At 48.7% G+C, this 17,169-nt stretch overlaps 2 protein-coding genes across 2 annotated transcripts in view; both read right to left on the reverse strand.

Moving 5' to 3' along the window:
* Positions 1-1,177: 1,177 nt before the first annotated feature.
* FUT11 (fucosyltransferase 11) lies at positions 1,178-4,208 on the reverse strand (the record flags this gene model as incomplete). Its single annotated transcript, XM_081104420.1, has 3 exons — positions 3,486-4,208; positions 2,742-3,367; positions 1,178-1,325 (listed from the first exon to the last, which is right to left on the reverse strand). Exons 1-3 carry the CDS (start codon positions 4,191-4,193, stop codon positions 1,178-1,180), a joined length of 1,482 nt encoding a protein of 493 aa, XP_080960546.1. The 5' UTR covers positions 4,194-4,208.
* A 168-nt stretch (positions 4,209-4,376) lies between these two features.
* SEC24C (SEC24 homolog C, COPII coat complex component) overlaps positions 4,377-17,169 on the reverse strand; it is a 28,563-nt gene continuing 15,770 nt past the window's right edge. The window contains exons 4-24 of the mRNA XM_081104999.1: positions 15,965-16,140; positions 15,391-15,765; positions 14,958-15,094; positions 13,721-13,789; positions 12,394-12,505; positions 12,038-12,165; positions 10,757-10,895; positions 10,434-10,549; positions 10,151-10,275; positions 9,815-10,006; positions 9,511-9,604; positions 9,180-9,296; positions 8,447-8,617; positions 7,633-7,729; positions 7,385-7,530; positions 7,014-7,152; positions 6,764-6,882; positions 6,486-6,665; positions 6,063-6,254; positions 5,742-5,831; positions 4,377-5,596 (exon numbers count right to left, since the gene is read on the reverse strand). Coding sequence (XP_080961125.1) covers positions 5,456-5,596; positions 5,742-5,831; positions 6,063-6,254; positions 6,486-6,665; positions 6,764-6,882; positions 7,014-7,152; positions 7,385-7,530; positions 7,633-7,729; positions 8,447-8,617; positions 9,180-9,296; positions 9,511-9,604; positions 9,815-10,006; positions 10,151-10,275; positions 10,434-10,549; positions 10,757-10,895; positions 12,038-12,165; positions 12,394-12,505; positions 13,721-13,789; positions 14,958-15,094; positions 15,391-15,765; positions 15,965-16,140 — 3,055 coding nt within the window. The 3' untranslated portion in view covers positions 4,377-5,455. The remainder of the gene's footprint in view (positions 5,597-5,741; positions 5,832-6,062; positions 6,255-6,485; positions 6,666-6,763; positions 6,883-7,013; positions 7,153-7,384; positions 7,531-7,632; positions 7,730-8,446; positions 8,618-9,179; positions 9,297-9,510; positions 9,605-9,814; positions 10,007-10,150; positions 10,276-10,433; positions 10,550-10,756; positions 10,896-12,037; positions 12,166-12,393; positions 12,506-13,720; positions 13,790-14,957; positions 15,095-15,390; positions 15,766-15,964; positions 16,141-17,169) is intronic.

Raw genomic sequence — 17,169 nt, forward strand, 5'->3', positions numbered from 1 at the left:
GTTTTTTCCACAATTTTCATGACTGGGGGAAATGGGACTTTTGTAATATATAAAAATAAAATAGAGGAAAGACTTCATTAGACAGAAAAAACAAATACATATAAAATTCTTCACTCTGATTCACACTGGCCTATTTTAACATTTCAAAATTTTATATATACTAGAGGCCTAGTGCATGACATTTGTGCACTGGAGAGGGAGGGGGTCCCTTCAGCCTGGACTGTGATTCACAGTCCGGGAGCCCTCGAGGGATGTCCAACTGACGGCTTAGGCTCGCTCCCCAAAACCGTAGTCTGACATCCTTAGCATTGCATCAGCCCAGTTTGTGGCTGAGCAGCACTCCCCCTGTGGATAGCTCATGCATTGGGCGTCTGCCCCCTGGTGGTCAGTGTGCATCATAGCAACTGGTCGTTCTGCCATTGGGCCAATTTGCATATTACCCCTTTATTATATAGGAATATATATATATATATATATATATATATATATATATATATATATAAGTTAAAACTGTCAAATCTATAGCCAATTTAATGCAGAGAAGAATGAATGTGGGAATGGTGGCAAGGCTGCTATACCTTCATCAGAAATTGTGGAAAACTAGGAAAGGAAAAAAATTTTAAAATAAAAAGACTAACATGAAATTCAAGGTAAATGATAAAAAAAATACAACTCCAGAGAACTAGAATACAACCCACAAGGAGTTTTGCTTCATCACCAACATAACAGTTCATAAAGCAGAATATCTGGAAAAGAGGTTGGAAAAGGTACTAAATAATAAGGGGTTTGAGGAATAGCACATGAGAAATCTTACCTCATTTGTAGCCAAGTACTAAGGTGTTCTTCCAATCATAATTGAGAGGATGAAATGGCTAGAGAAATAAGCAGTTCTTTAAAAATTCTGTTGGATCTGCACCTTGAATCAAATGGGCGTTTCAGGCTTCTCTTTTCCACTAAACTAAGAACTGGATGCCTTCATCTCTCCTTGAGGGGAAGCCCTATTACCACAGTCTGAGACCCTGGCTATACATCATTAGGATAAAATATCAGTAGATACAACTAGAATCCCTTAAATTCAGGATAAGGCAATGTTCATTCAGGGTTTGTGCAGCATGTCCTGTGGTAGAATGACTTCCATCTCCTTAGACCTACCAAGTTCAAAGCTCTCGCAGGGTAATTAGAGATTTTGGTTCCTTTTCAGGAAGATCTCATGTAGGTAATCCCAAAATTTCCTCTCTTGTGTCTCATTGTTGTGGATCATGGCAGTGAGAGCTTCCCCCTGGTCCAGACCTTGCCAATAGTCTTGCAGCCACATCTCCTTCCAGCTGAAATATCAAAATGAGGGTTGGATTATGGAACCTCAGCACAGCTATGGAGTCCACAAAACCTTAAGCAGATACAGTGGTCTCTGTCTCGCACAGGGCTCTGCTCCAAAGGGAAGGAATGTGAGGTAAATCCAGTACTGGTTCAGGTGACAGGTGGTAAGCCACAAACGTGATTATGTCACACGGCCCAATCAATGAGCCAAACTTCCTAACTTTCCTGTTCCTGGTTCCCAATGTGGAGGGAGTTCAAAAAGGCAAGCAAGGCGGGGCCAGATTAGGAAAGCAGTTGTTATGTATTTAGATGGTTACCTTTCAAGTTGCACCTTTATCTCAATAATCAAAAATGAAGGTGCAGCAGCATTCAGGACCCAGATTAAGAGATATCCTGAATTTATTGTTTACATTGTTTTACACTTTTCCTCTAGTAAATCATATCATGTTCAGCATAAACTAGATACAAATTACTTTTGATGGAGGACATCATTTCCAGGACCAAACTGTGCCAGTAGCACATATAAACAACCCTCTGCTGCCATCCACTGTCAAAGGCGGTCTCTGCAGGCCAATCCAGCAACCTCTCTTTCTCAAGTTTAATCATCTTTTACTGCTTCTTTCCCAACAGGTGTGGTTTGCTGCAAGAGGATTCAGTATTTTCCCACTCCACCTCCCATGCTGACCTTGTTCCCAAAGCTGACACAGTCTACCATCTACCACAGTAGCCTCCTTACTTCGCTTCTAATCCACACTGCCCACCATTGATAATTATTATCTTTTTAAAGAATTCCCTCTAAAAAAAAGAAGAAAAAAAAAGAATTCCCTCTATTCTGTCTAGGGTGAATATAAAATTCTGTCTAGGGTGAATCATCCAAATCAGGATACCTTTAAGAGTGAAAGGAGGTGTTATTAATAATTACACCAGGTTAACAGGTGTGAACTCGGGCTATTACAAACTTCCCTCAAAATACTCATCTTTGTATCCCTCATCCCCACCCACACCACAGATACAAAAGGTGTTCAATAAATAGCTGAAGTGATTTTCAGGACCGCCCAATTTCTGAGCCTGGTATTCAGGCTACGTGTATCCTGGCCCCCCTTTATCTGCCCACCTGTCTCTCCCTCATCACTTCTCTGAACAGGTCCTCTGCTCGGGTTGAAACCTTTTTTGAGTTACTATTGCAAACGTTGTCCCCATCAGCTGATTTTCATATGTTGTTGCCTTGGATTATAGTTTACATCTTTACTGAGCTTTCTCCATTTGTCTTATATCCCCAGCTAGACCTCTGACACCTTAAATGCAGAGTGAGCCCCTCTCATAATTTCTTTATACAACAGCCCCTCAGCACCTCGTGCTAATTCATTGTCCACAGTAAGCAAATAATCTGACTTGATGGCTGCAGGGGACCCCAGCTACCTTACCTGTCACTCGCAGGAATCTCGTCCACACTGCCAAAGCCAGGTGTTGGCACTGGGCAGTCCATGTGTGAGGGCTGGGCAATGTGAGGCTCAGGGACAGGGGTGTCTCCGGGGGCGGCTTCGTGGGCTTTCTCCGCCTCCAGCCTCGCCAGCTCATGATCACAAACGAAACACTCGAAGCCATTGAGATAGTTGGGCAATAAAGGGTCATTCACTCCCCACTCCCGATGCTTCAGACTATCCAGGAGGAACTGGTTGGTGATGCCCCCGGGTTGTTTGTATGCCAGGTATTTCATATATTCTTCATCGTTCTTGTCCAGGAAGTCAATAAACTCTGCCAGCTTCTGCGGTGACTCAAAGTCATCGATGAGGATGATGGAGTGATTGTTGGGCATCCAGTCCCTCACCGAGGGGGAGCCGCGATACACAGGCACCGCACCGAGGTGCATGGGGCGCCACAGCTTTTCTGTCATGTAGTCGTCACAGATCGCGTTCTCGAGCGCCAGATGGAACTTATAGCGGGACAAGAAGGCCAGGAGCTCTGGGTCCTCGGTGGTGGCCGTGGCTGTGTCCTGTAACCGCGGGGTGGGCAGCTCCCGATTCTGCAGGCATTTCCCGTACGAGTCCACCTGGGCGGGCAGAGTACAGGTCAAGTGGGTACGGCAGGTCGGCAGGTCGGCCTGGACAGGGGTCCTGGCCTGGCCCGGCGCCTCCCCCACCCCCACCCCCGCCCCCGCTCGCACCCACCGGGATGTAGCGCATGAGCTCGCGCACGTAGCGGTCCCGGTCCGCAGGCACGTCACAGTGCGACTGCAGATACAGCAGCGGCGCGTAGCCGCGGCGGCGCCACTCCGCACGCTCCCGGAGGGGAGGCGCCGCGCGGCGCAGGTAGGCGGCCCCGGGCAGCCACTGCAGCGGCAGCGGGTAGTCCGAGTGGCGGCTGAAGGTGGCGGTCAGATTAAAGAGGCGGATGCCCGGACCGTGGCTCAGCAGGAAGTTGTTGAGGGGCGACTCCTCGTGCAGCAGCGCCCAACTCTGGTGCGCTAGACGGGGCAGCGGCGCCTCCGACGCGCGGAAGTCGGTGCCGTAGAAGAGCAGCGCGCGCGTGCGCGAGAGCCCCCGCACCCCGCGGTCCCGGGACGCCACGCACGCGCCGCGCGCGCACTCGATGCGCTCCGAGTCGCCCGGGAAGTGGGGGAACAGCCCCGGGCTCCACCACAGCAGCACCGGCAGGTCCCCTGCGTCCTTTCTCCCCGGCCACCGGGTCTCCGGACTGCGCGCCACCCCCACTGCGCCCAGCGCCGACGGCGTCCGGAAAACGGCTCCATCCCACGGCTCCGCCCACTCCGCCTCCCCACCGGGCTCCCTTTCTGTCCCGGGCCCCGGGCCGCTGGCCGCACAGACAGTAAGCACAGCCAGGGCGGCAAGCACCGCCCGGGTGCGGCCGGCCGCCATGTCTACTCTGGCAGCCAGCCCCCTAGGACAGCACCGGACCCCGCCCCGCGCCGAGTCGTACCGGGAACTGGGCTCTACGCGGCGGGGGCCCGTGGCGCATGCGCAGCTCCTCCCAGCCGTCCACTTAGCAGGAAGGACTGGAGGGCAAGTGATACGTCGCCGGTAAAAATGAGGCTGCTGGTTACATCTTAATTTACTTTATTTCTTTACAAATTAAAGATGCATTGAAAAATAAACCAATGAAGAGAAATGAGAAGTCCAGAGCAGGGGCATCCCAGGCTGGGAGTAGGGAAGCCTGGCCAGCATCAAGCCTAGCCCTTGTCCTGCTCCAGCCAGTTCGGGTTGGAAGATAACTGTCGGCCACTTTATGTCCCGGGAGGAGAGTACAGAGCTCTGGCCACCTCTGCCTCGCTCCCCAGCAATCCCCAGCTTGGAGAAGCAGTGTTTCCAGTGGGAGCTCAGAGTGGGATGTGGGCTGGTTCTGTGAGGTATTGCAAGTTGATGACCAGGCTTCCTACAGAACCATCCAGTATTGGGGCCTCTCCAGCTGGAAAGTAGGCTGGCACCTCCCCCAGGTGTTAATATACTTTGCAACTCAGTTCCCAGGCTCATTCACCTCTGACTGCGTGCCTCTGTCCACGGAGTGATCACCAATCATTGCAGGAGAGAACAAAAGCATGGAAGCAGAGAAAGCTAATCAACCATCCTCAGTAATTTTGACTTGGCTGCTGACTTCCAGGCCCATGAAGGACCAACCACTTCTCTCTCCACCACCTAAGGTCTAAACCCTAGCTCTTGTGCATCTGTATGTTTTATCCCTAATATAGGAAGTTGTTGATGGCACTGAGCTGAATTAGCGCCCCCCCTCCCCATAGTAACCCTGGGATCCCCACTCCTTCCTGCCTGTTCCCTCTTCTTGGAGGTTGGTCCAAAGGGACATGGTATCACCAGGGTCTGGGTACCTCCAAATCCCCTAACCGAATCATATACAGTGAACTGAGAAACTACATTCATTACAACCGGATTAGCAGGAAAAGAAGGGCAAAGTGAGGGGATAGGGGCACCTTCTATCAGCAGGACATGACAGAGTGGGAGAATACTTGAGCCCAGAAAGAAGTTGTCTCCTTATACCTCTCCCTCCCCCCAAAGAGACTGAGGTCAGCTTACATGACTTATAAGATATGGAACTGTCCTGATTTCCCTGCTGCCTTGGGGTACTTTCTGGAAGCTGGCCTGGGACCTTATGCCTTTACCCACTTGCTCTAGCTCAGTAGCTGCCGAATCTCCTTGTGCATATGACAGAGAAAGTCCACATAGGATGCTCCTCCACTCAGGCTCTTGTCTTCCACCAGGAAGTGCTTGAACAGCATCTCCAGCTTGTCCTCCTGCTTCACCACGATAAGCTATGGCCAGAACACAGCGTCATGAGGCAGAGCCAATGAGAATTAAACATGCCCTGAAACCCCATTATCTAGTCACTCACTCCCTACCCCACTTCAAGGTGAGAACTTAACCAGGTAAAAAATCCAAGGTTCAGATCAGTGTTACCTTCATGTACCGTGATCTCTGTGCCCTTAAGCTATCAATGAGGCCTCGAACCTTCTTGGACAGCGGATTATCCAGAACTGGCAGAATACTCTGGAACACAAAATTCATTAATCCTTATGGTAAGGTACTCTGAGTCCAGTCAATATGGGGCAGCACAGATTTATCCATCATCTGAAACGAGGAAGCCTGGGAAGAATGACAGCACCTTCCCTGCCCTCCAAGTGTTCCCTGCTATTTAACGGGACTAGTACAAAAACTTCATTGGTTCCTACCACAAAGTACATTTCCACACCCATATTCCCCTTGATGCCCTGCCCGTACCAAGCCACTGGTGATCTGACTGAAGGAGGAGACGCTGAAGAGGCTCTGGACAACACCCTGTTGGACACCTGCTCCCACCCAGATGAAAAGGTTGAGCCCATTCTCCAGCAAATATATATCCCCATTGCTTAGACGCTCTTCAGATGCTCGAATTGCTGGTGGTTCAGTGGTACTCTCAATGGGAGACTTTGTCTAGACAAAAGGAAAGGGGGGAAATGTTACTGAGAAGGTGAGACACGTTTACTGCCCCCCCCCCCCAAATTTCAGAAAGCTAAGTCCCTCAGTAATTCTGTGAAAATTAAATCACATAACATAGGTAAAAACAAATAAATGTCAGACACAGATAATATTAATCTTTCCCAGCCTCCTTCTATGATGCCCTTTTCTCAGAGCAGTGTCTCACTCTCCAGCCCTCAGTCGCACCAAAGGTAGGAGCCGAGGATAGAAGAAGACATTGGTCTCAGCCACGTCCATGGAGGTAACCAGCTGTCGGACATAGGCACGGTCATCAGTAGTGACTTCAGCTCCAGGCTGTAGGACATCACTCTTCAACACACAGTTCAGGTAAACTGGGAGTAGCTTCATGCACTCAGGGAGGATCAGCTGAAGGCGGTTATCAAGATAAAGTCAATAATCATGAGAAATCCCTCCCAAATGCAAACATTTGTCTCAACAACTCCTCCACCAACATGCCTGCCCACCTGTCCTGCAGAGGAGGGGCTGGCACAGTTCTTTCTGTAACAGGCCAGGATCTGAGCACACTGGGTGATAAGAGTGTCACGAACAGTCTTCACAGGGCTGTTTAGGACCCCCCGGTATGCTGGATGCGAAATAGAAATAGCACAGTCACTAGTCAGCCACTCCATCACATGTGCCTTCCCACCACATCTACCTGGGTTAACCATCACCTTTTTCAGCCCAAATCCCACCCTGCCCTGCCGCTATCCTCACCAAACTTAGCCATGTAGTTAATGAGCGTGTCAGTCTCACAGTTTCGATACAGATCAGCTAGCTGGGTGCAGCAGTTCAGGGCCAGGTTGTGTATGCGGAGCCGTCGCTGCCCTGCACAGCTGGTGTAAAGCAGGGCACACTAGGGGAAGAAAGAAAAAGGGAGCTTACACCCCTCCCTCACCAATCCCTCTGAAAAACTGCCCCTTTGCTATATTATTAAACTAGAGGAAAGACATGAGCCATCCCTTCCTCAGCCTCTTCTAGGTCTCTCTACCCACCCCTCACCCTCTTCCCTGCAGCCTTTTTATATCCAGTGAAAGGACACCTAAGACTTCCTCTCCAGCCCCTGCCTCCCGCCTGCTGCCTGCCACCTGCAGGAGGGCTCCACTCTCTTCATTGAGCCGATCATCATGCTTGAATTCCACAGTCACCGTCTTTTCCCCATCCAGTCCAGCCAGCTCCACATCTGTTGTGTTGCTCATGTAGAAAGCCCCAAAGAAATCTACAGCACGGATACCTGAGGCCACATGGACAGGGTCAGGGCTAAAGGTATGACGGGTGCCACTTGCCTCCCTCCTAGATTTAGCCCCCCCACCTGCTCTTCTCAACCAGGACTGACCAGTGCTCGTCCGGACTCGCATCACAGCATCAAAGCCAACGACCTTCTCTACATCCCGACGCAGATCACTCATGAACCGCTCCTGGTCATTCTCCACCTGCAGCCCCACAGGCCCAAAGTCACATCACATAACATCCTGCAAACAATCTCCCTGCATCCCCTCCACTCTGCAAGCTGCTGACCCATAATAACAATAGCAGAGAAGAGGATGATATGGAGGTGATGATGATACCTTTTAAGCACATTATATGCCAGGTACCACATCAAAAGCTTTATATATAATTACTTAATCCTGATGACAAATCCTAATTAATAAATATTAAAATCCTACTTTACATATGAAGAAACAGACAAGTAATTTCCCCGAGGTCATAGCTAGTAAGTGGTAGGGCCAGAATATCAACCCAGGACTGACTCTAAGCCCCACACTCCCAAGCACTACACTCATGGCTCTCTTCTTCTGTTTTTAAAAAATATATTTTTATTGATTTCAGAGAGGAAGGGAGAGGGAAAGAGAGAGACAGGAACATCCATGATGAGAGAGAATCATTGATTGGCTGCCTCCTGCACCCCCCTACTGGGAATCGAGCCCGCAACCTGGGCATGTGCCCTTGACCGGAATCGAACCTGGGACCCTTCAGTCCGCAGGCCAACGCTCTATCCACTGAGCCACACAAGCTAGGGCTCATGGCTCTCTTCTTCACACTATGCAGTCTTCTCTAACACTATTCCTATTAATGAGTCAGTAGCTAAAGACATGTAGGCAGACACTCCCAGTCCTGTTCCACGTGCCACCCAGAGTCCCATGCCATACCTGAAAGCAAGTATATTTGTAGACAGAGCCACCAGTGAGCTGGGGTACAACAGAGAGTGTTGCCACATCAACATACTGGTTAGGGAAGAGGAAGAGGTCTACACAGCAACCTTGGGCCACACACTCTTTGGCCAGGGCCTGGTAAGCGCCTGTCTGAGGCTGGAACAGAGTCTGGGGAGGAACAGAAGAAAACGTTCAAGTATCTCAGCTCCAAATATCTCATATATGTGTTATAGAATATTCAAATGTAAATTCAGTCTACTCATAGGAGTTTGTAATGGTAAAGAAATGTTCTCTTTTTTTAATATTTTATTGATTTTTTAGAGAGGAAGGGAGAGAGAGAGAGTTAGAAACATCGATGAGAGAGAAACATCGATCAGCTGCCTCCTGCACACCCCCTACTGAGGATGTGCCTGCAACCAAGGTACATGCCCTTGACCAGAATCGAACCTGGGACCCTTCAGTCCGCAGGCTGATGCTCTATCCACCTAACCAAACCGGCTAGGGCGAATGTTCTCTTTTTAAAAAAAATCTACCCAGGGCTTGGCAATGAGATGGGATAGAAAGATGGGGGGCAGTGAAGAAGGTTGGCAGTCACAGATGTCACATGCGAAAGGGCAGAGTATCCAATCCCAGCCCCGCTTAAGAAAATTAAGAATACTGTATTGCATTGGGAAGAGTCACTACCCTCCTCTATAATGGAAAGTTCTCCCCCTTTCTCCCAATCCCACACCTTCTCTTTGTCTGTGTTGATCAACTTCCTGTCATCTCTGTTCTTCAGTTTCCCTGGGGCCTCGGCAATGGGCAGGGAGGTGTGGAATATAAACAGCTTCCCTGCACATTCGGCAGCCTAGGAAAGAAGAGAAGACTGCTTGTTCATTCTTTCCTTTATTCATCTATTATTCATTCATCCCCTCCCTTGCCCTTTCTTCAGTGCAGCTATGGCAGGCAGGCTGAATCACTGGAGAGTCATCAATCACTGAGGAAACAGGAGTTGTATCCCAGGGGGTACACTGGCCAGAGAAAAACAAGGCAGAGGAGGTTGCTGGGGACGCTAGCCTTACCTTCAGTGCCTCCATCCCAGCCTGGATAACGGGGGCAAATACTGTCTCTGTCTCTCTTGTGTCTGCAAACATTTCTGGAATCTGATCCAATAAGCTGAAGAGATAGGTAATGGGAGGCATTCAAAATTGATATCCAGACTCCAAAGTCCTCAATTCCCTGAAGAGTCACCTGGGAAGAGTCCCCAGACTCTGAAAACTCCTAAAGCACCGCGCCTGTCCTTCTGCTGACCCCTTTGCTCACTCTCTGGCTTTGTATAGTTGTGCCCACCTCATCCCCACTTTACCCCCACAGTCTGGCTCTTACCTGATGATGACTGCCCGAGACTCATTGACATTGACCAGGAAGCCATCCAGCAGTGGCACAAACATGTCAGCCACATCAGATACAACCATCATCTGTGGCTGGGCCAATGAGCTCTTCACATTATAGAAGTGGAGCACCTTATTATAGGTGACGAAGCCAACTCGGATTGCTGACTCTTCCGCTCCACCCTCCCTGTAGAAGATGATATCGTTACCCAGACCTGTCACCTTCTCCACCACCGAGCTTCATGACATCACACTCCATCTGCTGCCAGCCCAGACACCCCCACCCCCCAACATCATTATGCAAAGGAAGCACCTCAGCTCCCTAACTCACCTAGGTAGAAAGTCTAACAGTGACTTAAGCTCCTCACAGAGGAGCCTAACAAGACCACTCCTGATGGCATTGTAGGAGACATCAATCATGAAGATGAAGGCAGGAGGGCTGGGGAACTTATTGTTCTGCAAAGGAAAGAAATGTTGCAGGGAGGGAGGTTGCAGCCAGTTGATTAGAGAGAAGTCAAAGGGGACAAAGAAGGGGTTAGGGAAATGATCACAGCAATTCTTAGCTGTCTCATTGTCCTCTACCCACTGTTCCTCCCCATGTTATCTCCTCTCACCTTGCAGTAATCTACAGTGGCCAAGAATTCATAGGAACCCAGGGATAGCTCAGGACGATCATAAGCATCCACACGTTTGCCGGTATGATCCAGATGTTGAAAATACTGGGGGGGAACTGTGGGGAGTAGGGCAGAGTGTTATTCAAAGCTCCACTCTCAATCTTAGTAAGTCTGGCCCTGACTGAGCTCACTCTACTCCCCTACGTCCCCATATGTGTCCTACTTCCCTGGTTCCTATATAATGACCCTCATCTATCTAACTAGAAAGAAAACACTGAAGATGCAATCCAGATCGCCCCCAGTCCCAGCCACGGTGAACATACCGTCATTGATACAGCTGCAAAAGCAGCACTGGAAGCGTCTCCCTCCCTCAACGAACTGCATGAAAGGGCACATGTATGCTTTGCAGCGATTGCAGCGCAAAGGGCCAGATTCCCCATGGTCGACGAGATACGGTGAAGCCTAAGGAGCAAAGGGGAAGGGCTCAGACATACAGGGAAGCTTCAGTGGGTTGAGAAAGAACAACCTGGAGGGAGAAGCCATGGCTCAGACATTTTGCCTGGGGAGGGAGTCAGGGAAGGGGAATGAAGACAAATGATGAGGGTACTGGTCACATAAATATCCGTAAGAGTCTAAATTTCATAGTTCCCTCCCCATCTCCAGAATGTCACTTCTTGAAAGAAAAGGGATGGTGAAACTGGCCCTGCTAAGCCAGGATCTGCTATAGGCATAAAAGGAGAAAGCCAAAATTACCTATGATTCTCATTTCTGGCCCTATCTTCAGTCTCCTTCACTCTTGCCCTAGAGATCTTGATTCCTGCTTCCTTCCCCAACCAAGTATCTATGACACTTATGTCCTCTCCACCCCTGGATTTATATAACACCTATTGATGCCCCAGGAAGATATCACCCTACAGATAAAAAACCAGCAAACAAGTGTCGAAGCATCCCCATTGAGATCCAGGAAGAGAAAAAGAGAAAACACAGCAAGGCAGAGAAGCAGGATGTAAAGTGAGCCTTGAGCTTCCAGTTATACAGAAATCCACCCTAAATTTGATAAGTGAGGCATGAACATGAGGATGTCCTACCAAGGCCTGGCAGAGCAGTGGCCAAGTCCTTTCTCTTTTCATGCTGATTTCAAGTACTAGGCTGACAGATCAGGGCTCAAGCCAGGTAAGAGAAGGACTACTGGATCCCAATTTACCTTTTCTTCTTACATGCTGTCCTAATATCCCTAACCTACCTGGGATGATAGGATAGCATCTAAGAAAAAATAGAATAATGCGCTTCTAATCATGTGGAAATGACCAGAGGCTCCTGTATCCAGCTGTCTCTTCAATCCAGCTATCTCTTCCCCTATAAGTTGGCCCTGTCTCTTTTCATACTGTTTGTTTCCCCTATGGACCCTGTTCCCATTAAGCAACTTCTTGGGCTTTTGCTGTCATCCCTACCCCCCTCTTAAGGCATGAGCCCCGAGATAGAAAGCTATTGAAGATACTCTCCCCTCCCACCCAACCAAGACTTCTTCCCTTGTGATCTCCAGAATCATATCTAGAAAGAAGTCTTATCCTTCCTCCCTTCCTCCCTTTCATACCCTGACTTACCTCTTCTGAGGGCAGCCTTGCCAGCGGCTTGATGACAGCTGCCAGGGGCACCTGAGCCTGCTTAGCCATGTCAGATGTGCAAGGGATATTATAGGATGTGCATCGAATGTATCGGGGACTTGCATTTCCTGAAGGAGGCAGAAAATCTGAGTCAGATCACAGAATCCCTCCAGTTAACCAGCTCTCCTTTGCTGATCCACCCCATCACCCCCACAAATGCTAGAGCTGAGGATGGCTTCCCCCATCCAAGGACCAATGAGGAGCTGGTCTTTGATTAAAGACTGACAAATGCCCATCTGTAAGCTGATAATCTTGGAGTAAAAGTCTCCTCAGGGAGGAGTTAATGCCTTTCTTACCTTGGTCTTTCACTAGAAAGTTGGTGGTAACTAAGGGTGGAACCTGGCCTCGTACTCCAGTAACAAATGGCTCTGAACCCCGGTTGTTCCTGTCATCCTCAATGACCTGAATCTGTAGGGAAAAGTGAAATGAGTGAGGGGACACAAGGAAAGGGACTAGCAGGCCCCAGAGAGCTAGGAGAAAGAAAGGCTGGAGCTACAGCACAGAAACAATTTGCCAAGGAACGCCAGCCCTGCTCTCGTTCTGGAGACCATATAAAATGCTATAATGCCAATCTGCTCTACAACATGCTGGACAGGCAATGCCAAGAGTGGGTTTCATTAATTGCCCAGACTCTCTATCAGTAATAATCACCCTTTTATTCCCCTAACTCCAGGACCGCTCCAGCTCTTATCAGAAGCCTTCAAACATGATCAGATTTCACTTCCCTCCCCTGTTAAGCCTACCCCATTTCCCCCTCCCCCCAAAACATATTTTGAGTCAGAACAAGAAAACAGACAACAGTAACCATGTAAAAATGAATCTACCTGGAGTGACTGTACATTCAATGAAAAGAGAAGGACAGGGTGAGGAGAGGACGTAACAGCCAGAAATGATTGGGTAAGGTGAGGAAGCAGATGCTGCCTGTGTTCAGGTGAGCATCGATGTATAAATATGGGAGAAGAGGGTAAGCACCCATTCCTCTAGCCCAATCCTCAGTCTCCCATATTTTGGCAACCCAGCAAAGGAAAGAACAATTGTTAGCAAAGCTGTAATCAGATCTTTGTGCAGGCTGATGACCTCCAAGGTGAGTTTGGTAAAACCAGGAAAAGTAAAGGGAGAATACGAATCTATAGTCCAGAGCAGATGAGAAGTGGCTCACACGTTCCCAAAACAATAGTCCCTTCCCCTGTAAGAAATGCCAGTACCCCAAACTTATAGCCACAAATGTTTCTCCACAACAAGCTGTAGACAATTCAAACCCAAAGGGGAAGGATTTACTGCTCATCGTTGTCCAGTTCCATCAAATGCCACATGCAGGCTCCTGGAGGAACCAGCAGGACTAACACCAAAGCTTAACATGCCACCTGACCCCGCCCTTAGAGCCTGAGCTTCTACCACCCCATACTTAAGGCACTGCTAACAGGTTGCTACCTCTTCATTACATGGTGACTTGAGGCATGCACATCCTTCTAGTTTATAAAAGCGAGGTCTAGAAGGACTAAGGGAAAAGGATGGAGAGGGATGGACATGGTGGATGAGGTGAAAATGGGTCACAGGCATGCATGGGTGGCACTAACACATGGATGACACGCACACACACACACACCCACCCCCTGCACTTACTGGACTAGGAATGGCATCAGGGTCTATTCTGTGCCTGGTTTTCTGCTGAGGAGGCAGCTCATTGAGTTGCTTTTTAGTGTTTTAATAATAAAGGCAGCAGGGGAATACAGGGAAGGAGACAAAAGAACAAGAAGCAGATGTTACTTCTCTCAACCCTGATGAGTTAGACACGAACAGCTGGAGCCCAGCTCACACTGCTGAAATCAGGCTCTCTCTAGATCAGAAATTCCAAGTCTTTCTGTTCCAACACAGAGGTTTTAATGGCTTAGACTATGATGTAGAAAAATAAGGACAAAGACATACAAGAGGCAAGCAGGGGTTTAAAGAGAGGCTGAATGGGATAAATTCTAAGGAAGAAGAGGGATATTCCCTCCAAGCCTCATCTAAGGAATATTCTTCTGCTGAAAGAAGCCTCCCTTCACATGCACCAGACTCCCCTTCTCACTGAGGGGGGGAAAGGAAGGAAGGGCTGCTTAGTCCTTTCAGGTCCCCCCTAGCCAACAAGGTCCCTCACCCTGGTAGTTCCCCAAAGGAAGAGAACAGAATGGAATATGACAATGGCTAAGCATGGTGAGGTAACTGACAGCACATGTTGCAGACAGCACTATAACGTGGTCCCCAGCCTCTATTCTGAGTAAGAAAGGGAGGCCTGAGGATTCTGATGGCTCTAAGGGTGAGATTCACCTTCTTTCTGGAGAAGCAGCTTCCCCAAACTGCCCTTGTAAACATAGATCACTTTCTCCATCCACACAGGAGCCTAGCAAACAAAAGTACTAAAGGCTTTCTCCTAAAACTTTCCGGATCGGAGCAGGGAGAAAACAGTGAGGCTTTCCTTCTTGTAACATCTAACACCAGATAATTCCCACCAGCTCTACCTATTAAGAAGGCTGCTGTCCTACTAGATCTAAGAGGACAAGACCTGGACACAGCCACTACCCCACAGAAGGGGCAGAGGTTACCATGCTGTGTCCAAATATTGACTGAACGCAGCACTCAAGCCACATCACTCTGGTCTTCCCTTCCTTTCCTGCCCAGCTATGGAGTAAAAGTGTCACAAAAGACTTCTGGGGCTTCAAGCTGCAGTTCAAAGAGTCAAATATTACATCTAGTTTCTACACTTAGAAGATGAATGAAGAAGAAAATAATCAGAAAATGCTGGCAACTATCTCATCTAGGTTGAGTCACTTATCTGGCAGCCACAAACTCCTTCCCCAGAACCACATCAGAATCTACTTACAGGGCTCGGGATGGCATCAGGATCCAGGCGCTTAGGAGGCAGTGACTGAGGAGGCCCAGGCTGACTGCCAAAAGCGGGTGCTCCTGGGTAGGGACTTCCATAATTGGGCTGAGGGCCCCGGGCTGGTCCAAAGGAACCTGAGAGACAAGGACACAGGTTGATGAACTAAAAATCCCCTCTTCTTAAGGCCTCAGGTAAATGACTAGACTCCTATACATGGAGAATTATGAGGCAGAATAATGACCATTCAGAGAAAGACCACACTGTCTGAACTATAAGAATGTCTTATAACCCCTACATCCTAGTAATAATACCCTGAAGCTATCCCTCTAGTTTACCACTTAGCAAGCAAAACTAAAAGCAAACAAACAAACAAAAAACATCTGAATAGCAGAAACCTTTGGCTCCTAAACAGACCTTGGGAAAAACTCACCATTTTGTTGCAGCTGATAGCCTTGCTGCTGGGAGGAGTGCATAGGGGGTGGTGGTCCTGGGGGCCCAGCCATCTGGGTGCCAGGGTGCGGAGCTTGAGGAGGAGGAGGTGAGGACACATGGTTGGGCTGATTCACTGGGGGTCCCCCAAAACTCTGTCCAGGCAGGAGTGGACCAGTCATTGAAGGCATCCGAGGACCCCCTGAAGCTTGGGGTGTGAAGCTGGAGGCCTGCTGTGGGGCAGATCTCTGTGGAGGCTGAGCCCCGGAATGACCCTGGGCCTGGCTAAGGGGCGGAGCCTGGCCTTGAGGACAGGAGCCATACAGACCAGCGTTAGGGAAGCTTCCTGAGGCGGGCGCCAGTGATGCGGGTGGGCCTGAGAAGTAGAAGAGGTAGAATCAGAACCCCCACCATTCTGCCACCGTGTTCAGTAAATCACATGAGGGGCAGGAATGCCTGTCCCAGCTGCTATAGCTCAGAGACACAAGAAAGAAAAGGGATTAACATATACCCCACAGCCTGATGCTTCTAAAAAAAGGGAGAACAGTAACATTCCTGTTGTCACAGCTACTCACCATAGCCCAACCCTGAAGGGGGAGGGGCTGGGGTCACAGAACCACTGATCTGCATTCCAGCCAGCTGAGCAGTCACCTGTGCACTTGTCGGGGGAGGGCCATAGGGCTGAAGCACAGCTGGCTGGCTGACCACAGGGGCCAATGGGGCTGACCCAAATGGCTGAGACCCAGGGAGCCTGTGAAGAGAAAGCAGGCAGTTAAGGACTAGTGGGCTGGGACACCCTTCACAGTTGGCAGGAACATCACATCATGTAGGAAGCTATATTGTTTTACAGTATCTTAATCTAATCCTGGACTCTTTTATGGCTTCATATTTTTGTATATTTGCAGATAAATTACATTCCTGATGATTTACACTCTGATTATTCATAACAAATCTTGTTTTCCATTAGGTTCACTCCACAAACATATGCCAAGCACCCTCCGGTCAAGTATTATTTACTCTGCTCCTTAGATTATCACTTCCTCTGCCTTAATCCTTTGTAATCAGAAGCCCTGAAGGAGCTGAAAGGGAAAGTGGACAGAAGTATTAACACAACAGATATTTAATAAATGTGGGATCAGCCCAGCCGGCATGGCTCAGTGGTTGAGCATCATCCTATGAACAAGGAGGTCTCAATTCGATTTCTGGTCAGGGCACATGCCAAGGTTGTAGGCTCGATCCTCAGTGTGGAGTGTGCAGGAGGCAGCCAATCGATGATTCTCATCATTGATATTTCTATCTCTCTCTCTCCTCCCTTCCTCTCTGAAATCAATAAAAATATTATTTTTAAAAAGAAAATAAATGTGGGATCAAACAAATGAAGTTTGATTGTTTAACTTTTAAACTAAAGTATTTATTAATTTATCCTGGGAAGGGTGTTAGAAAGATAAATAAGATCAGAGAAGCAGGTCAGCTGAGTTTGTAGTCTACCCTATACTAATCATAAAGATATGCAAAGTCCACCAGAAAAGGATTAGAGAAACAGGACATAAACCAGGTAGGCTTCTAGCTGGGTCTATTTAGCAAAGCCTCATTACTTGGATAGTCCCATGGTATCAGGTAGCACATTAAAATATAAATACAGGCCCTGGCCAGTGTGGCTCAGTTGGTTGGAGCATTGTCCTGTGCATCAATTCCTGGTCAATGCACATCCCCAGGTTGCGGGTTTGATCCCCAGTCAGGGTGCCTATGGGAGACAACTGATCAATGTTTCTCTCTCTCT

The sequence above is a fragment of the Myotis nattereri genome (genome assembly GCF_964212035.1).
Source record: "Myotis nattereri genome assembly, chromosome: 13".
In the NCBI taxonomy this organism is placed as follows: Eukaryota; Metazoa; Chordata; class Mammalia; order Chiroptera; family Vespertilionidae; genus Myotis; species Myotis nattereri.